General features: G+C 38.0%; 1 protein-coding gene across 2 annotated transcripts in view; it reads right to left on the bottom strand.

Moving 5' to 3' along the window:
* Positions 1-15795: 15795 nt before the first annotated feature.
* LOC306912149 (uncharacterized protein) overlaps positions 15796-22551 on the bottom strand; it is a 125728-nt gene continuing 118972 nt past the window's right edge. Inside the window, exon 4 of one of the 2 annotated variants that reach the window (XM_079488027.1) lies at positions 15796-17242. In XM_079488027.1, coding sequence (XP_079344153.1) covers positions 17153-17242 — 90 coding nt within the window. In that variant the 3' untranslated portion in view covers positions 15796-17152. Of the gene's footprint in view, positions 17243-19410; positions 20754-22551 lie in introns of those variants that run through there. The other variant, XR_013788304.1, reaches the window with a different exon arrangement.

Raw genomic sequence — 22551 nt, 5'->3', positions numbered from 1 at the left:
AAAAAAAAAGAAAAGAGTACGTATCATATGTCATGTACGCATTGTCTAGCTATGCCCACCCACCTCATTACTAGTACTGTCTTCAGCATGTTCCTCAAAAGATCTCATCCTGTCTTATGTTCATCTATCCCAGCCCAGGAATTTACCATTTGTGGTGGTTAACTAACATTTTATGTTTTTTTTAAATAATTGGTTAAAATGCTTCCTATTTTCCTTATTTTGTCCCTCTAAATAACATGCACTGATGAGACTAGTGACACCATTAGAGTATGTCTATTAAAGTAACCACAGTCAATTTAACCGCTTATGTATTTATATGATTTACAATATAGTGTGCTTAAGTGTCTCATTGCTTTTAGACACATCAAGTAGATTTTTACCCCATACATACCGTCTTCGGTTTCAGTGACACAGAGGCCAGATCGGTTCCAATTTTTCATTTATCGTGCAGGTAAATGGACAGTTGCTCGCGCAGATGTTCCACAATAAGCTCAGGTTACAGCGCGCCCGCCAGTAGCCACGGATACAATGACCAACCCGCTTAAAGGAATTGCTCGCATCATAATTTAACATCTGTCATCGTTTGCTCAATTTCATTAAAAAAGCCAATGATCACACGCTTTTTTACCATGTAGTGATGGTCGATAGTGACCAGGCTCTGACATGCTCCAAAAAATCTAAATAATAAACGTCACCCATATATTTGAACTCTGAACAAAATCTGATTTAGATTTATAAAAAATGGTCGTACAAATTTTAAACTTTGTGCATCTGAGGACGGATTCACAAAACTGTTCTTCAAGGAGCCGTATGTAATGTATCGCAGTCCAATTTCAAAATATTGGCGAGGGTTTTTCACCGCCCCTCCTCAGACTCGACGCTGACGGCCAGACACGTACAGGAGTGTAATGGAAAGCATCAACTTTTACACTGTAAATTAATCTGATAATTTATACGTTTGCAGTGGTTTTGTTGTTTGCAAATATAACTCGATCAGCAGCTCGTTTCAGAGGTCGCGTCCTCCGTCACATGTACGGGCCACATCGCGGTCTCGTTTTAATAACCGTTATTAAATTGTATATTATTCCTCGTAAGTTTTAAAATAATATAGTATTATTTCTGAGTTTGCTGTGTAATAGTACCGAAAAGGGTGGAATCTGCTCTGACCCAGATCGATTGTTTGCTGCAATGTGCTGGGATTGTCGTCAACTGGCAACCAAGCTGTCGAAATACAGTAGTAGGTAAATCATCAGTGGGCGGAGTTACACGTACCAAAACAAAAACAGACATTTCGGCACGGACATCGCAGAGTGGAAAAACCGCCTATAGCATTGTTTATTGGACAAACCAATTTATGAACTTAATATGTTCGTAGACATTTAGGAAACATGCTAAGGTATTTTGATTATTTAATACAGGAAAAGTATTACATACAGCTCCTTTAAAGGCGGGGTGTCCGATTTCTCTTAGCCATTGTTGATGTTCAAATCACATGCACAAACACAACCCTACCCCATCATCCGCTCGAGTAATGTCGTGCTGTGCACCTTACTGCTCATTGGCTACAACTTTGTCTTAACAAGCATAATTCGGTAACCGGAAACCCCGCCTTTAAGACAAAATATTCTCAAGTTTTTTTCAATGGAATAAAATGTCATGCTTTGTAAATCATCTTGAGAAAAACTGAAAGAACCGTCTTCGTTTTTTCAGTAACACAAACAATTCCGACATTTGTTTTATTCGAATGTAAAAAAATAAGGCAGTTAAGCAGAATTTTCCTCTAAAGAATGTTTTGTGAATCCAGCCCCTGGACACCTCACGCACGGTTGACATCACTGACCTCAAATGGCATTGACTATGGTGCGTCTACAAATCGAAAAGTTGAGTTAATAAACAGCTTCTTCAATTTGACAATGTCGTCTTTTATGGTGTTTTTATTTAGGAGCTTGGCAAAAAAGAAGAAAGATTTGAACGTAATTCATAGCATATCCTTTGGAGTTGTTATAAAAGAGTAACGCAGTCCTTCAACACTTTTGAATTTCCTTTTTGGCTTAACTGTGTCTTTAAATTCAGGTCTTTTTAACTATTGATTCCAAAATCTAACAAATGTGACTTTTGATATCCGTTTGTACAGAATGTGTGTGTGTGTGTGTGTGTGGGGGGGGGGGGGGTTTGTATGAGATTGTGTATCACACCAGTGCCTGTAACACAAGTCCCTCTTGTCTATGAACTGTATCTTGGCAGGAACATAAAACACTTGGCCACATTTTCAAGAGCGAAAGCTGAAAAAGTGCAGTAAGCTCTCACAAAAAGGAAGGCCAAGCCCATTGACCGATGTACTTTCCTCCAAGTCTCTGAAAGTGAGTTTGGAACACGAGTCCTCCTGGCGTCTCTCTTTGTCTCGCGTCCATTTATCGTGGAAACATTCAGTACGTCTTCTCTGTACACCAAGCAATGAGGGATAGCTTCCTGCTCTCTGAGGGTTCGCTACTTCCTCCCTAGACTCTTATCGGTTCTGCGGTACGACATGATGTACTATAGTATTGAATCTATGAACAGAAAGGGTGGACAACTATTTTCCAGATCCTTTTTTAACGTGCGTGGTGCTGGCTGCTTATCTATTTGATATAACATTGTATAAGTTGTTTTTGATGGGAAGTGCCTGTGTATGAAAAGGGATGGTTTTATATGTTGAAAGTTAACGTCGTACGAATGCACATTTTTTACAATGTAATGATTGTTTCTTTAGATTTTTTTCTCATGATCTTGCATTTGTTGTAATCAAGGATTCTGCTAATCTGCACATTTTAATGTATTTGTATGATCTTTGTTTATGTATTTCAAAGGTACAATAGTGTTCTGATAGCTCCTGTATGAGTGCATATGTTTTTTACACACAGTTTTTACCTAATGTGTCCAAATGTACACAAAGCTACTCTGTACATATCGAATCTATATTCAATAAACAGTTTCTTCATTCTGTTTACAGTAAACATAAGTGTTTGTCATTATTGGGCTTTGCTGGGTCAATGGACATCATAACGTCATTACAAATTGTTTCAAATGCAAGTTGCTTCGTGTTGGATCAGTATTCCTTTTACGTACTGAATTATGATTTATTATATTGATGTTGATTATTATCATTTTGATTCACTTTTGTTAAATGTCATACATTAGTAAAACGTTTAATGCTATTTGGGAGTTTGTTGATACACAGTGAACTGTATTTTTTGTCAAGCATCACATCCACCTCTACGCGAATACAAAATAAAAAGTATTGAAAACATGAATACCAAGATGATTTCTTGGTTACACCATTTGACAACCGCATTGCAATGTTCCATATTTCACATATTTAATCTGTTGAGATCGTTCTCCGCCATGTTAAGATTAGAATTGAAAAACATCACTCATTTCTAAACCGGATGCTGAGAAGTACATTTTAACCTTTGTGCTCCTGGTATGGCGAGCACATTTCAGGGGCGGAAGAGTCAAAAAAAGAAAGAGGAAGATATGCAACCCTCTCCCCCATGTTAATCTATTTCTGATCCCATATTTCTCATTAATGCCGGTTATGACACAGCTGGCAATTTCTCTAATGGGAAGTGTAAAGTGTATGATAAAATTTATGAAGTTCAGGTCAGGGTGAGAGTTTTAGGAATGTTGTCTCTCATCCTGTTTCTCATAGAAACCGCCAAGAAACCTACTGAAAATGTCCATCTGTTTGAGCCTGTAGAGAGGTGTGTGTGTGTGCGTGAGAGACACGCAGGCACACAGAGATGTGTCAAAGAGAAGTTGAAAGAAACCAGCAGGAAACCAAGACAGATGAGCTTTAGTGGAACACAGGAGGGGAGAACAGAACCTGTCCCAGCCTGGCAGGGTTACTCTACGAGGGTTTCAGGTGCAGAGAGGAGAATATTAGCTCCAAACTCTAAATCAAAATGTGCATCACTGCACGATTTCACATAAACATAGATATTCACTTTTATTCATTTATATTTAGCTATGATCTTACAACCCTATGAATAAACTATTCTGCAACAACAAAAAACCTTCCATAAAGTTGACCATGAAACACCCAGGAAGGGAACCCTTAACACCCTTTCTACAGCATGTCAGATGGATAAATATATTATGTTATTTTGTCAATGTTCACACATATTTTATAATGGTACTCTAACTGCATTTTCTTTCTAAATAATGAGTATACTTCATTTTTACTACACTGTAAGATAAAGTTATACAGTGTATTTGAAGTACTTTATGTATTACGTTTACTTATATAGTAGTAAACTTGTAAGTATATTTCCATACTATGTTGGACTAAATTGGCCCATCATTAGTTTATAAAACTACACCTCAAGTATATACTTTTAAGTGTAAAAATAGTACTTATACTTAAAATTACACATAAGCATACTTGACTTACACTGATAGAAAAATAAAGGTATATTTGGCCTATGCTTGTACTCAAACTAAAAGTATATCTCCATCAAAGGATTAAGTATATTTTTGAGAGGTAGGCTACATAAAAAGTCATCTGGATATTCACTTTCTTACTTTTCGTTTTTAAAAGTATAGGAAGGCACATCAAGCTCAACCTGTTGCTTTCAACCGGGAGTCTATATTCTATTAGCTTTTTAGCATTTTACATAAAATATAATTGGCTGCGAAAATGCTGATGTTCATTGTGTGTATTGCCATAATTTAGGATGAATCCAAACCTGATAATTTATTTGTATCTAAGGTGTAAACAAATTCAAGTCACCAATTAATTCTAATAGTTTACCCAGCTAATAGCACCCATACACGAGTAACACAAATCTCTGTGTTGTCCTGTATGCTATTTCAATTGTTTTACAGTATTATCCACACGTGGCATGATATCCCTTGCGTGCACTTGATTCCTGCATTTTGCCGGAGCGTGCAGTCAGAGGTGGGTGACCCCGCGGGGGTCGTAAACGTGTCTGTAGCCCCAAGATGCTCTCTACTTTTTCACACCGCAGTGTTTATGCGAGTCTAAATCTCCTTTCCACACCGGTCCCGTAACATCCCATAAACCTCTGTGGTCTGTTTAATCAATAGCAGGCCGGTGCTGTCAATATAAGGATTTGATTTCACGTGTATATTTTGTGGTCTTAACCCGAGGTCCCTCAGAGGCTGCTCTGGTCGTGGCGCAAGTGCATTGATATGAAAAGCAGATGCGTCGGTGCGATACGACTTCACGCTAATGACCCATATGTTCTCTCTTAACTTTCTTCTTTTCCCCGCCGCTCCCTCTCGCCAAGGAACGGTCATGAGTCACCTGTTTTGTTTTAAACAACCTGTTCTGGGGCACCGGGCCCTCGCCGGGAGTGTGGAGGAAAAAAACTTTCAAACATTATGAAAATAAATTGTGGCCTGCGTTCTTTCCCCTGTACCCTCCCACCCACTGCCTACCCCTGTGCAAAGATACACCTGATTTAACATATGGGAGTTGGGTTTAAATTGGTGCATTACGTGAGGGTGTGCAGCAGAGAGGGCGAGGAAAACGGGTCACACTCGATGAACCTTAAAGAGCAGCGAGAGAGAAGGACTGCACACATGTGGACTGCATCAGATAGATAAGCGCTAGGGCTGGTTCTCTCTCTCTCTCCTGCCAAATGCACTGTGAAACTGTAGCAAAAATGTCAATGGTGTTAACCTCTGTGTTTAGCCTCGCTCCTGGCCTACTTATATATCTGTCCTTTCCAGACGTACAGTATGTGTCTCAGTGAGTCCAGTACCGGAGCCAGAGAGGAGACGGATGGATGCATGCGGGCTACAGACGCAGGTCACTGTATGGCTAGCTGTGGAACAGTTTGTGACAAACGCACACAATGTATCTATTGATCTGCTCTGACAGACAGTCATTTTTCACTCTTTCATATGTCTGTAGATAATTTGGTCCATTTGTCGAGCCAAAATGGCTTTTGGTATTTCGACAACAATGTGGTGGAAAAGAGGAAATTCTGTGTGTTGTGTGTTTACATTAGTCCCAGAAAACATTTAGCAACCACACATGCTTGAATATTACTGGATAAGATTACAAAAGGTATAGTATAACTGTGGTAATTGTTTATGGCAGTTTGAGCTGAATCGTGTTTATTTAATATATATTGCTAATTATTACATTATGTTATGTTAATTATTTGTATTTATTTATTTAATAATTCTTGAGTGTTTGTACTGCTTTAAGTAGTTCTCTCTTAATATTTACACTACCGGTCAAAAGGCTTTAAACACGTTCTCATTGTTTTAAAAAGGTTTTTATCTGAAGGCGCATGCTTACATTTTTATATGAATCTATATCTATCCAATCTAAACTTGTAAATGTGTCATATTGTTTGCCAACAATGATAAATACCCGCGCAACCTGTTCGTCAGATACAGCAACATGCGCGCGACCTGCTAGACACAGAAGGAACAGAAGGAAGAAAACTTGTTGATGGACGTGTGGTACACGGTTTACTGTATGTTTACAAGTAAGAGCTTTTCACAACACACACATGTGACACAACATGTGACACAACATGTGAAAACATTAATTTTGTCTAACATCAGTTTGTATTTCAAATAAGAGAGCACTGCAGATGTTTTAGATCATCTTAGGAAATGCTCTGAGTTGAGTTGTAAACACAAAACTTGACATGGTCTGTTATTCTAAATAAGTGGTAGTTGTGTAGGCTACATGTACATCGGGACTAGATTAAATTGACAGAAATGCTTGTCTCTTCTGTGTTTGTCTATTCTTTAGTGTTTGTGTGTATATTGCAAAGATATCTGCTTATGATGATAATAATGACAAATATTGATTAAATATCATATTAAAATATTGCCTTTAATATAAATGTTATATATATATATATAATCATATATTATGTATATAACCTATATAATCGGATACAAAGTAACTAGCACTAGTAGTTTTTTAAGTGCATACTTTTTTACTTTTACTCCAGTCATTTTTAAAATAGTGATTTTTACTGACTAGTTACCTGTACTTTTACTTTAGTAAAGAAAAACCACTGGTCCCCATTGACTTCTATTGTATGGACACAAACTCAATGCAGGTCAATGGGGAGCAAAGATTTTCGGTCATTTTTCTAAACATCTTCTTTGTGTTCTGCAGAAGAAAGTAAGTCATACAGGTTTGAAATGACATAAATGATGACAGACTTGTGACAGAATGACCGAAACTATTCCTATAAAGTATTAAATGCCAATACGGCAGTTTGACACTGCCAGGACACCTGTGTGAACTAAAGGCAGCGGACTCTATACATTCACCATAGATTATGCCTTACAGTTGGCAGGAGTGTCCAAACACTTTGAGGTCAGTGTGTGTATAAGGCAGTGTTCAGTTCGTTTTGCAAAATGTATTAGTTTATAAATACAGGTTGCTATTTAACTTTCTATGTCCAGGCAAGCTATCAGTTTCCTCATGGCCTCAAATGTAGATGTGATCCAGTTTCCAAATAGCCCAGAGTGAATTTATTTCAAAGCTTCAATGGACACAGCCAATCGTGGGTTTTTTGTTTGCCCTGCTTTGTCAGAAAAATTCCCCTTTGGGGCTTTCCATAAAACGCCGTTTCTTGGTTTGTCACGTCTATTACTATACAATTTTGACCCAATAAAGAGTTTTCTGTTTAGCAAAAGTCCAGCGGGGTTTTGGAAGCATAAGGGTGTAAATACGGACAGACTTGAAGTAATGACGTAATCAACAGCCATCAAAACAAACAAACCCACTAAATGAAACTAAATGGGTCTGGATTTGGAAACAATGGCTCTTTTTGTCCTTAAAACATCTGCGGTAGTGGCTCTCCTTAACCAACATCACACTCTGAAAGTGTGACACCAGCACACATGGAGACGCTTTTATTCAACCTGACAGCCTCTTTCCAAAGTTTACATTATGAATTTCACTTATTTGTTTCACAAACAGCCTTGTCTTTTATGTTGCCCATTTACCTATTTTAACGTATGGCTGTGTTTAATGCGTTGAAATGATGTAAAGTGTTCATTTCCCCCCTTGTGTTGTTTTTTCGATATGGCGTAAGACGCATTTCAGACTCTTTTGAAATGGAAATGCTCTCTTTGAACTAAGCGAAACAAACGAATGAATGCAGAATCTGCCGAATGTTTTGTTCTCATAATAATATTCCACTAGCATTCAGGGAATTCGTGTTTCTCACATCTTATCAAAAATAAAGTTGATCAACAGAATATTGCGCACAATTATTCCTTTTTCATGCGGGCGGTAATTACATTCTTCTCTTTAATTAAAATCTGTTTACATTGTACACAGAGCAATATTAAACTCCATTTGAGACGTGCAGGATTCATAACACATAATATGTACTTCTTTATTCAGGTAAATATAAAAGATATTAAAGCGACAAACGTTTCTTTGTTTATTTGCTTTTTCAGTTCAATGTTTATTACAATCCAGCCCTGTCACTGCTGAAATGCATATAATCTTAGCAAGCTGTGATTATTTGTCACCTTAAATGATTCCCTTTGAGTTTTGACACTTAAATTATTTCTTTTGACATTTCTTCTGCTAATATTCCTTTCATTTCACCTGTCTTTGGAAATAAAGCTCGGAGGAGTCGAAGCTGAGGTATTTATACATATATGTATGCATGCAAGCAGACACGAAGGCTCATCTGAGACCGAACCAAGGAATGAAAAGATTAACTAAACCTCTGGAAAAAAAACTACATGTTGGATAAGCCGATAATCTGATTTCCTCTTGAATGACTGAGCAATTAATCTAACCAAAGAGACATTTTCCTTCTTGTTGCTGTCTACGACCTGCCTGGTGTTGAATTAATCCTCAAACCTTCCTAAAGATCTGCTGTAATCTAGGTTCCGGGATGGCTTGTACAACTTGGTGTAAAACAGTTATGTTGCGAAGAAGAAAGCTTTGCTCAGGAATGTCCTGGTCGGAAAATGTATGTGTGTAAGTATTTCTTCAAATGAACTCTTCTCCCAGTAATGGAAATAAACGGGGAAAAACTGAAATCGTTTTGGCATATGCATAAACTTTGAATTATAGCCTCCTTTATAACGTTTTGTGTAGCATCTTTAAATGAAAGGGATAGTTCACCAAAAAATGGAAATTCAATGGGGGGAAACCCCCCATTGACTGCCATAGTAGAGAAAATAAATAATATGGGAGGAAATGGGGAATGAGATCTGTTCGGATATTGACATACTTACAAATATCTTCCTTTGCCTTAGAAGAACAAAGCATTTGTATACAGGTTCGGAACAATCTGAGGGTGAGTAAATTATGACAGAATTTAAATTTTTGGGTGAAATATCCAATTAAGTTTATCATTTGTATGTTAAAATACTTCTGTTCATTTTAGTTTAATGATTAACTATAAGTATTACGCTATTAGGTTGTAATGTCAGTTTTCTCAATAGGAGAAAGTATTTAGACATGAAATTATGACACAATCATTTTGAAATGTACAATTTGAACCTGTTAAAAACAATGCAATGTATTTTAATGGTTTATTTGTGTGAATTCGTGTGATCTCATTTTTATGTGTTAGGTTAGGAATTAGTCACATTGTAAAATAGTTAAGAATTCCTGTGAGATCAGGCAACACATTGCTACGGTTATTACTTTACTAACTATTGACATTTTTACATTTGCATACACCGTAAAAAAAACTAAATTTTACGGATTTATTTTTGCAACTTTCTCTGTATTTTTGAAATGCTGTAAGAAAGTGAAATTACAGAAACCGACTGCAAATTTACAAACTAGGTCTAAAATAACATGAAAAAAGAAAATTACTCCCGTAATCTTTACATGAACAGACATGGACACTAGATGGACTGTGCTTATGATAAAATTGCACATATACTGTACACTGTAAACATTTTTGCTGTAGTTATGCAGCTAGTTGCCAGTCATTTACTGTAGATTTATATTTATCTAATTTATTGTCAACAGTTTGTTCAAAGATAAATGATCATTAAACACTAACAAGTCTTCGTCTTTACAGAAACAAAAACAATTAATGTGCAAAGCATTCTGGGAATCAGTAATCAACATAAACCTTTTTCAGGTTTTTTTTATTTTGGTTCCCAGAATGCTTTGCACGAGGCTGTCATTTATAGTTATTTTCTGTAAGGATTAAAGACTTGTTAGTGTTTAATGATCATTTATCTTTGAACAAACTGATGCCAGTAAATAACATAAATGTAAATTTCAGGCAAACTGATGCCAGTAATACTGTAATTTCTACAGAAATTCTTTACAGATGTATGTGTAACAAAGACGTTACAATAAAGGAAAACAGGGAAAACCTTACATTTCTGTGCGTTACACAAAAGTTTGTGTGGGACTGAGAGGTTGACCTTTCTCTCCTCTCGACAGTATGACACAACATGGTGTGTGATGTCTAAAGTGAATCATGCAACTTTTCCTCAGGGAGAACACGACTCAACACAATAACATCAGGCAGCTAGCAGATGAAGGCTCTCAAAGCGCCGCTGTTCTGTTATATGGAACCTGTGGCCTGACCCTCGAGTGATGGAACGAGAGCGTGTGGATGAAAGAATACCGGAGCTCCGGCGAGAACGCCATCGCTTGTAATGGGAAATAAGGAGCAGCGGAGTCCCAGAAGCAGAGATGGCGGAAAAGGAATGAAAACATGATCGCCGTGACCTCACAGCACCGGTCCTCTATCTCAGCCGCCGGAGGCTGAACTGCGGCTGATGGGGAGACGGATGATTGACACATGCTGCTCTTTGCAATGCATCATGGGTATAAACTGCAGAGACGAGGGGAGACTTGATGCGTGTGTGTATGTGGGTTGAAACAAATCCAATTTCAATCATTCGAAATTAGATAATCTTGTTGAACTGGAGATTGGATTTTGAAAGGGCATCAGTTTTTGGCACGATTATTGATTTCGAGGCTCTTATAACATTCTACTGATAAACATTCATTCTGAGCTTTTACGCTACATTTGAGACATTCAATACTGCTTGCCAGTCATAATCGATAAAGCTTACTTGCTCTATAAATCTATCCATAAATCTCGCAAGTTAGCAATCTGATTGGTTATAATGGTCACGAGATGAATTATGACAGCTGTTACGAAGGCCACGATGTCGCCAGCGTGTAATCTAATCCTTATCCCACATCTTGACCCATTAAGCGTCCAACGTCAGCGTTGTGAGGATTGACCACGCTGCCGTAAAACAACTCGTCTGGAATAATCAGTCGATTAAACTGTCAAGCCGTCATAAAGACCGACATTTCCGGCCATATGCATGCAGACGGTTCAATGCAATACTCTCCGATCTTATTGTTCTTCCAGAATCAATAAATAGATGCTTTAGCAGCCATGGTGACAAATGGACTTTACCTGTTTCTCTTTTCAGGCGCACAATCAATAATGCCGTTTAGAGAAAACACAGGTAATACACCTGACGTATAAATGCATTAAGACTAATGCAACTGCTTCTACGTCACCTGTTATCATCACATGTCTGTTTATTTTTAATAGTATTAGCACAGTTGTGCAATGTCTGTAAGCAAGCAATGTGATTTTCGAAAAGAGAAAGACGCCCGCAACACGATATAATTGCATGATATAAATCATAAATCTCTCCGGGACTTCATCACCAGTGTCAAAGCAACAGTATGTCATCATCTTCGCTGAGGAAAAGAATATGATGACAGTTTGTGATATAAGGAAATATATCTCAACTGCCTATTATTCATATTTGAAATGTATCAATTTCAGGTTGCTGTCTGAGACAACAACAGTGTTTATTGTGAGGTGTTTTGGGCATAAAAATGGCAGACGATTGCCTCGGGAGACAGAAGTGTGTTAACAAGAAAATTATTTTGTGTCGTTTCGGTCTTTTTTATCAGCTTTAGCAATTTACCCTAAATTATGTGAATGAAATCAGATAATTAGAGTATCATTCATCTTGCCATATATATATATACATATCTACATTTAATACTAATACTACGAATTATTATAATAATAACAAGAACAATTGATGATAATAATATCAATACATAATGATAATAGCCGTTTTACTGAAGACTGTGCAGTTATTCTGATTTTTAGTTTGCATGTTTTTATTTGATGCGGACAAATTGGAAAATAAAATTAAATTATACTTAAAAGGTTTATTTTTCTTAATATCTTAGTCTTATTAACATGTTGCTACTCCATGTAAATCTCACGCACTGCATTTCCTGCGCTCATTGGTGAGAGCATGGCGCTAGCAAGACAAAGGTCATGGGTTTGATCCCAGCGGATCGCACATAATCAGAAACAAATGTAAAGTATAATGCAATGTGAGTCGCTTTGGATAAAAGCGTCTGCCAAATGCGTAAACGTTATGACACAATTTCCCAGTTTTCACACTGTCTGATATGAATGTAATGGTGGGTGTGAAAGTAAAATATCTTGACTATTTGATTACTGAGCATTTGACAGATGAGGATGATATAGACAGGCAACGTCGAATGATGCATATACAGGCTAAGATACTTTTACGTAAGTTTGGTTTCTGTTCGGATGAAGTGAAAATATTATCGTTTAAAGCATATTGCACACCATTACATCTGCTCACTTATGGTCAAAGTATAGTGCCGCAAGCTTGCAAAGTCTCCAAGTAGCCTCTAATGATGCAATGAGAATTTAGCTGCGGAGACCTAGGTGGCATAGTGCAAGTGAAGTGTTTGTGGGACTAAAAGTAAATATTTTTCAGGCTGTTTTACAAAATGTAGTCAAAAATGTATCTGTCTGCTTATTGAGTCGAAAAATGAAATATATATATATAAGTGTAAGATCTACCCAGTATCAGTCCAGGCATTGGTATCACTGTATTTATGTAATACATTGATTTCTTATGTGGTTACTGCTGTATAGTTTTTTTGTCATTTGTTTGTATGTAATTCTTTTAATTGGACTTCCAGTCTGTAATAAAAGTGATGATGATGATGGACATTCTAGCTTCAAGAATCGTGTGCAAATGTAGTTATGCCACCTTGGGGCAACATTAAACAAATTCAAATATACATGGTGCTAGGATGTATCTTCTATGCTGAATTAATCTGCTCTAGATTTTAATAGTAAAATTGGCCGAGAGGGTGCTATTACATACAGTAGGGCCAGTAAGTGTTAGGGCTGTGCAACTATATCGATACTGCAAACTATTGCATTTTTTGTATCGATAGTCCAACTTCTACTATCCCCGAGCTACGCTGCAAATCAATAACTGCGAGTTATTAAATATTCTGTCTCCTTAAAAGCAATCTAAAATATGCACAAACTGACATTAACGCTATCAAACTTAAGAGCAGCCAAAACATCTCTGCTGAAAAAAATTATATAACCCTGACCAAACACAGCAGAAAATTGAATGGCGTTATTGTTATAATGGGATTTGTTTTGGTTTTAATGGAAACTATAATAGTGTCTACTAGTATGTGATGGATTCTATTGGTGACGTGTTAAAAAAATACCTCAGGTGGTCCACAGCAAGTTGTACTTTTTGACTCCATTTTCCCTTTTTTATGTTAAAAGTTTTGCACTATGTATCGCACCGACATACAGTGCAATGTATATCATACAGCGACTCGTCTATCGTGATACTGTATCTATCACATCGTATCGCAAGGCACTTGCCAATACACAGCCCTAGTGAGTATGTAGTACACAACATTCCTGCAGCTCAGCTGGTGGAGAAATGCATTAGCACCACAAAGGTCATGGGTTCAAGAACAGAATGCAAGCGGGTAAAAAAATGGTTGGATAAAATGGTTGGTTCAATAAAGATGCTTCGTATAAAAGCGTCTGCCAAATGCGTGTAGGTTAATGTAAATACAGTACACACTAAGCAGTATTTGATAAGCCATCTGATACCCTTCATTCTTTGCTACTGTCCATGAAGTGTATAGCGTCCATACGCAATCCAAAACGTGTTGCATGAGATAAGAATGATTTAAATGACTCACCATTTCCTTCTAGTCTTAACCGTTTCTCGAGCACAAGTGAAAAAAGTATCAGCTTCACTCATCTGTTAGCACTGCAGATATAACCAAGTGGACGTGAAGGTCGGGTATGTGGCATATCACTAAGTGATTTAGTTTTGATTAGACTTACATAAATCCAATCAGGAAATCGCACCCATCTGCTGCCTCATCTGAAGACTAATATTGAAATAAAAGCCCGGTTTCACAGACATGGTTTAAAGCTAGTCCCAGACTAAAATGAATTTGTGACCTGTCTTAACTCAATTTAACTTTAGACCAGCAATATCTTCAAATATATCAGTGCCATTGTTTTGTCTCAAGAGGCACACCAGTAATGTATGTAAAGGCATTTTCATAAAAGCGACATAAATAGCTGTCCTGGCTAAAGCTAAGCCGTGTCTGTGAAACCGGGCCAAAGATGGTAGTAAAGAGTTTTAGTGTCTTTTGTGTTTTATCTGACAGAACAAGGCTGGCGGTTCAAACTCAAAGAGGGAAACTGTGTCCTTTAAAACAAAAGAGGGAAAAGGCATAACACACCAATACGGAACTGTTTATGTCATGAGGTGTCACCCCTAAAACTGACTGGTAAGCAGGGCCGTATGCTGGATTTTGGAAATACCGAGGTCAAAAAACTGAATTTATCCCGAACTAAAAATTGACATTTTGCATTTTAAAACTTTTGGAGTGCAAATTACATAACATTTACTAAAACCATCTCTGTCTTTTCATGTTTATCAGTAATGAAAGTAAACACATGGTCAATTTTTTATTTCTATACAAATACTTCCAGATTGAAATACAACCTGTCTTTCATAAAGGATCATATTGCATTTGGGTTTGAACGTAAGAGGTTTCCATTTTTGAGTGAACTGTCCCTTTACCTTTTTTATGTAGCTACAGAAGTTGCAGACACTTAAGTTTTTATTAAAAATAGGTCAACTTAAGGTAAGAAACAATATTCAAATGTCACGAACAGGCAATTTGGTTTAATAATTTATAAATATAAATGTCATATATGTTGTTAAAACATTTAATTTGTAAAAAAAACTGTCAAAATGATTTGCTGCATCCGGGTTACCGTGTGTTATTCGTTTTGAGTGGTTGTTATCTGGGAATAACAAACCTGCAAATGTCGCGACTGGCCAATCAGAATCAAGCATTCCAACAAGCCGTGTAAAAATAAAGAAATTGTTCACTGGAAAATAACACGAAGTTACTCGCCCTTGTGACATCCTTGCAGCTCCAAAAAGCACATCCATCGTGCAAGTAATCTATACAACATCTTGCGAAATGAAATTAGCGAGTGGAAATCTTTTTAACGTATGCAATATTCCTTAAAAATGATTTTTGGGAGAACTAATGCTTTAATTACTGTAATAAACTACACCTGTGGCTATTCAGCTGGGACACCTGTCTGAACTTGAAGGGAACCCACCCTCTCTCTCTCTCTCTCTCTGTTCCTGTCACCTTCTAAGTGTGCACTTATTCTTGCTACTGCATACAATTTCATGGTGTAAGTTCCCCACCCCCCAAAAAAAGCATATGAAAACAAAACATAAAGACAGGTCTTGAAACGGAAAGCATTGGTGTGCTTTTCAGCTTTTCTACGAATGTGCGTACACAATAAGCTATTTGGATTTGTACATCAAAACCAATAACATGGCTCCGATTTTAAAGATTAGACATGCAACCTGTGTTTTATGTGGAGACAGCATCACGGTTTCAGCTCAATAGGATACCACATCATTACAATCTTGAGTCTTTTTATTGACTGATTAAAAACACACCTGATCTTCTATAAATGACTTTGGAAATCAACCCAACATCAGACTACGGTTTTAGCAGCTTATAGCAAAATATATACCATAAAAACATCACGGATTTAATTCTCCTTGCGTCTTGTCATCTGAAAGAATGTGACATGCTCAAAGCCCTGAGCCCCTGCATTGATATTCCACACGTATTCTTCAGCTCTGTTACTGCAAGTCTGCGTAACATGCAATAGAGAGTCCCGAGAGAAGCTCTGGGAAGAGGATTACTGATGCATGGCATTTTATACTGTGTGCAAATTACAGAGACCTGCCACGCAACCTCTGTGGTTTTCTAAATCGAGATGCAGATGTTCAAAGACCCTTAGATGTGTTTAGAACTGCCCGGCCTAATAGAAATATATGATCCTGTCAAGTTGCCTCTTGGAATTTGATTGGACAGGTGACAGCTTTCCACCTAACCAATCAATGTGAGCGGCTTGGTTGTCACTGCTGGTTTTTCACCCGAGGAATCCAGTTGTTTTATTGTGTGTTGAGATTATTGAGTGATGTGTGGAAGTTTGGAAGAGAGGAGGACTGATTTGACCTTAAGCGACCTTGCCGATGTGGACATTTAATAGTAATTTTATATGATGACCAGTTCACTTTTTAAATACACATTTAAAAAAAAACAAATGTGCCTCCAAAACAAGTTTGCATTTCCGCTGACATCAACGAGCCCTGTTATCTTTAAATACTTCTCAGGTGATCACGTCACGTCGATGTGATCGAGATGGAGCTGAAGAACAGCAGAGCATCATCTCAATGCAACACAAAAGAAATATTAAAACCCAAATTTGCAGCAAAATGGAGTTTCGGCACATACTAATGCTTTTGGCTTCCCGCTCCTCTTTTTTGGGAACATGTGTCCTGTAAACATTCAAAAAGTGCATTAAAGTGTTCCGATTGGCTACATTAAAAATTCTGTTGTACATTTTTATTGTACACTACCGAGTCTTTTGATAGAAAAGTTTCTTTCGCCCTTTCATTTAAAATGAATTACAGCACCTTTAAGTTTCAACCTAAAGTGCAAGGATTTAAATGAAATGTATTCTATACTTTCCATCGCTGCTCGCACAATGAATTACGCAAAATTTTCGTAATACGCATACACAGACTCGTAAACTATATCTAAACTCAAGGACACGTGACTCCCCTGGCTTTGATTTGTCCTGTTGAGGATTCCATTTAAACGTGATTGACGGCGTCGACAGAAAGCTGCTCACGTGCCTGTGAAATGTAATTACGTGGCCCGGGGACAGACGTGTTTTCTCAGCACCCTGCAGGCACGTCGCCTTCATAGTTGGTGGTTAAATGAGGAGTAGTGAGGAGCGTCACTGTCACTCAGACTTTCTCCATTACGATCTCCTCCACGGCCGGCCAGGGCCTGCAAATGAGAGCCAGAGTGGAAGAGGATTTGTTAGAAAAGATGGCTGAGTGGTAGTTTTTCCGGTTTCATTTCACCACAGGATTTGGGGGATTAGAGAGTTGGGCGAATCGGTATGGGAAGCGATGTGCTCCCGGGCGCAAGCGAAAAAGACGACAGCAAACAGGTAGGGGGAGGGGTTAAGGAGAATGGAGGCTTGGATGAGTTGAGGTTGTGACGCCGCTGCTGAGCTAGACTTTACCCAGACAAAAAAAATCATGAGCGGCTTAACCGCGTCTAGCTGTGCATTATCCTCCATCCTTAGTTTGCTGACTGCTGTATCCCTCCGAGAAGTAGGAGAGAGGAAGATTGTAGTGATGGATTTGAGTAAAGTGAGAGCTATCAAAATGTTAATTTAGGGGAGGTTTTCAAATCCATTTCTTTAAAAAATTAATCCTGGACCGGGCAACTTATTGTTTGATAAATATCTATCTTCTGACACGTGGAGTCTGCGTGGAAGAGGCTGGTTAGTTGTAGTGCAATCTGATTGCCAGCGAATGAAAAATCCAGCGGTTCACAGGTATATCCCAGCTATGTGTGTGTACTGTTAAAAGAGAATTCCTCCCAAAGGGTTTAACATATGCAGAGGCCAGCTCTGAAACTCATGTATCAATGATCATGTATAAAACAAAACTCTACCTTCTTGTTCATCTCATTGTGACATTTCACAGAAGGACACAGTGGGCCTTAGGCTGCTCGACATCACATCCAGGATAGCTGCTTCTAAAATTATCATCTCACCAACCATGTGGCCCTTTCACTTTACTCTGTATTTTTATACTTGTGTGCAGACAGTCCATTATTGACCTGCAGGTCTGTTCCAACTAGGACATGATAAAATACTATTCCGAGTTCAGAACAAGTTTGATTTCCACAGTTTATAAATTTGACTTGTTCCTTACTTTGAAAAAAAGTTGCGTGGTTTACGGAGTTAAAAGAGTGAAAGAGGAGTTGGGGAGGAGGTGGGATGCTAGGCATTTGTCTATATATATATGAATGACAGGACTGAATAAACAGGCTCTTCTGAAGTATGTTTTATTTAGCACATTCACTAATTTTGACATCTTGCGGCTATACTTAAAAAATCTGTGAATTTTCTGTTAATTCTACTGCTATGGCGTGCCCTACAGGCATTAATTAAAATAATTTGCTGTATGTAATTGAGTTTTTACTCGTTTTAGATGGCACAGATGCTGTAGATAGCACTTAACTTGACCTTGTAACCTTCCCAAATGTGCCATTGGCATAAATAAACTACAAATCCATCTGCATCAGATGTGAGCTCATATGCTCATGTGCTATATAGAAACTGGCACCCGCAGTGATATGTTGGTTGTGCATGAGTCAAGGATTCAATATTTGTTTCACACTTCATACGGTATTTGTGAATTGCTCATTTCAATATTTAATGTGAATTTCTGAATACATTACAAGCATAACGCTCTCCCACTTAAAGAACTTGACAAATGAACGTTAGAGTATAAGTCGTAAATAGATATTGATCAATTGGATTTTATGTTTCTGGAAGGACGCATCGATATATAGAGATGGATCCATACCGAGGCTGAATGATTCTCAAACAGTTAAATGTTGCACACATAGAGTATAGATATGGGCTGCACATGAAACCTTTACAAAAATACACAAAAACATTGTTACAATGGTCGAGGCTTTTGAAAAAAGTTTGACTTTTCATTTTCCATTACCTGGCCTTGTGATTCCTCCCCAGCATGTAATAAAGAGCATGTCCTTGAGTTGGAAAGCACACAGCAGTAGAATTGTTTCACAGTGGTTTGCTCTTTCATGTGTGGGTGTCTGTGTGTACAGTATATGAGGGAGCTTTTTAAAATCAGTTGGTAAGCAGACTGGTTAACAGCGGTTCATAGAGAAACAAAACTGACCTGGAGATTTCTGTCATTGTACTGTTGAATGCACATTGCAAATAAATCTATTCCGGTGTAATCCTGGACTCACTGGCCTGACATGTATTGATTATCTCAGGATCGCTCTGCATTGCACTTTGCCAGCAACCCAAGTGTGTCTTACCGGTAAGAGGTTTTGGAAAGTTCTGGACACAAGCACAGTATTACATTAGTCCATTTTTTTAAATCACTGGAGCACCGTTTTGAGCCATTTTATGAAATATAGCATTTAATATAAATGAAGTGTAATCAAACATCAGAAAAATTGGGACACCAAACAAAAAAAATTATGATTCACCATTGGGTAATTAAATGTTTTTGGCTTCATTTAAATTACACACCCAACTACCCAATTAGAATAAATGGTTTACAACATCTTTTGGTCTTTCTCGGAAAACAAACAGCATCCAGGAGACACCATAACTGTTTTACGCTTTCCTGCATGAGTGGTCATACTTGACATGTCTCTGATGGTTATTTATTAACTGTTGTGTTTGGAGGATGGACATACAACCTTTTAACTCGTGTTTTTGTCACTTACGATTCAACCAACAAAACATACAAAGACAAAAGAGAAAAATTGCGCATGTCTTTATCCGTCACATACAGTGTGTCGTAAATATTGATTCACTTGCAAATCAAACCGCACTGCTTTCATATCAGCTGCAATAATGCATGATGTACAAAACAGGTACCAAACTCTAACAACAAATAGACTTGGGTCTACAATGAATTTACCTTTACTCTATTTGTATCCAGTGCAAACAAAATTTTCAGGTTTGGGAGAAGTAAGATACAACGCTACAGAGAACTTTCAATCCATGTGGCCAAAGCATCAAGTAATTTAGTGCAGAAAATGCATTTGATCACCTTTGCCACCTTGTACCAGCCCACATAAAAAGACTCATAACTTCACCCAAAAAGATGGCAGCGACTACGAAACATCAAGTCTGTAACCGGTGGCCCTTTATATAGGTCATGTGTAAAGCTCTCTGTCAGGCCTTTGAAAACAGGGACTGCTGTGTCCATCTATCTCACAACATGAAAGGCACACAGAGCGGTTCTGCAGGTACAAATGTGTCATACTTTGACTATATTTATGGTCACTAAATCGTCTTTTAGCCATGGTGTAGTTTTTTCATGAACACCCTGGTGGTCCTCCAGCATCTCCAGCACAGCTTTACTGGTCCATGAACGCAACGCTAACTGACCTTCCCCTTCCAAACTTTATTTTTAAATTCAAAAACACTTCTCCAAGACAAGATTGGACGTATTCATCACTCTATTTTCCTCTATCCCTTTTATTTTTCATCACCTCGCACACATGCCCTCCTTTCGATGCATCTGCCTCTCCCGATAAGCCCGGCAGACGTCACCTTTACAGGGTTTTTAAAACGTTTCTCCCGGGCCGGATTGAAATGATTATCTCCTGAGGCTGACGGAAGAAAGTTAGCAGATATCCCAGCTCCATCCCAGACGTATCTGGACCTTCTCTTTGAAGCCGGGAACAGACTGGCTGGGTGGTTGAAGATTACGGTTCTCACTTAAACCTGCAACAATGAGAGTAAATAAGTGAGGGAGGAGCAATGTGGGAGGTGGATGAAAGGGACAGCAGACGATAACAGGACCGTCTGCCCCTCCTACGTCTCTCTCTCTCTTTCCGTCTGCGTGTCTGAGTTGGCAGTGTGTTGACTACAGTGGGTGCCAGGGACTTACTGTCAAGGAGAAATAGGGCAGGATGGGTTGCAGGCAGACAGTGGTAGAGAGAATAGCAGTTTTTTCAGAGACTAAGTCTCTCTCTCAATCCCTCCAGCGCTCTTATTATGCATGCACAGAAAGTGGAATGTTTTGCTTTGAAACCAACCTCACAGTATCTGTACACAGTCTCACCTTATTTATTTTGGAACTCACCACCGGAGCCTTTTATTCACAAAGGACGAAACTGCGTTTGAAAGCGGAACAATTGAATTAAGCGTTGCGAAAGCCGAGCTGTCGTCCATGTATTCATTTATTTAATCGCAAATCATTTAGGAGACTGTATTGAGTGTTATGCTCTGAATATTGTAAAAGCAATTACGGTTTTAAAGGCCTGACAAACTTTTCATTAATTCTTGTCTGGGGAAAATTATTTACTGTCCTGAATTTTGGTAATTTTATTGTATTTCTACGCAATAGTAATTACTGTTGTATTCAAATTAGCCGGTACCTTTAATAAGGAAGCTGACCTTAAAGCTAGCATGAACAATGAAGCAAGTTTAGCAAACATCCCCATAATTACAACAAATCTCAATTAAAATAAATACTTTCTAGTGTATTGGGAAAACGTAATGGCAGATTGTTAGTTGTCACTTGGGATATGAAAAGGTTTGGACGGTTCAGCTTGATTTCATTTGATGTTCAACGTGGAATTAAAGTTACATTGGGAAAATAATTATATTGTCAGTTTTGTTTTACTTGGGTAAAGAAAATGTGCAAAGATAAAGAGTATATCATATCAAATGCCAGTTTTGATAACATGCACAACTGCTGCTGGGTTTAGAATATTGGAAAACAACTGGGTACCTCTAAACAACAACTGGGTGGACACTGTTAAAAATGATTTAATAAGAAATGTTTGAGTTCATATTGAGATCTCCAATAATATTGACTTTTTTATTGCAGACTCGACAAATCTGAGTATCACAATTGTCAGTTTCAGAAGACTGCTGAGATATCTTCTGAAACTGACAATTGTGATATTTCCATGTCTTTTTCTCAGGAGAAAAATCGGAGATGCAGGAGACTTGCAAAAGTTTCTATTTGCTCTCAATGGAATCTCATTGACGTCTAGGAGAAATAGACGAGATATTAGTCTGATAATTCATGCCACCTATTCATGAGCTTTTCATATCAAGCTTATGCCCTTGGTTGTATGTGCAGACACAAAATTTACATTTAATGATTTAGCAGATTATTATTATTTTGTCCAAAGCGACTCACGAATGTTAAAGATTCACATGATAAATTCTATCAGAGTGCAACCGTTACATACACTGGACTGCTTGCTGAGAGCTTTTGCTCATTAGCGATGTTCTGATCCACACATCTGAATAAATGCCCATCTGTACACCCTGTCACTTCCTCTCATATTGCTTTCGGCAGGCACAGACAGACCTGAGACCTCACACACCGAGTGTAATCAAAGCTGAGGAGCTAGCCAAGCTGCTACATCTGCATCCATCTTCCTGGCAAGAGAACGTGTGCGATCCGCCAGTTTTTTCAAATCAGAAGACAGATGAGCTGGTTTGTAATGTTTGGCCAAAAAGTGTACTGTCTTACGTGCATAACACGCTTTTTGATTTACTTTCT

This window comes from Barbatula barbatula, assembly GCF_947034865.1.
Source record: "Barbatula barbatula genome assembly, chromosome: 23".
In the NCBI taxonomy this organism is placed as follows: Eukaryota; Metazoa; Chordata; class Actinopteri; order Cypriniformes; family Nemacheilidae; genus Barbatula; species Barbatula barbatula.
This window is presented reverse-complemented; position numbering and strand designations above follow the sequence as displayed.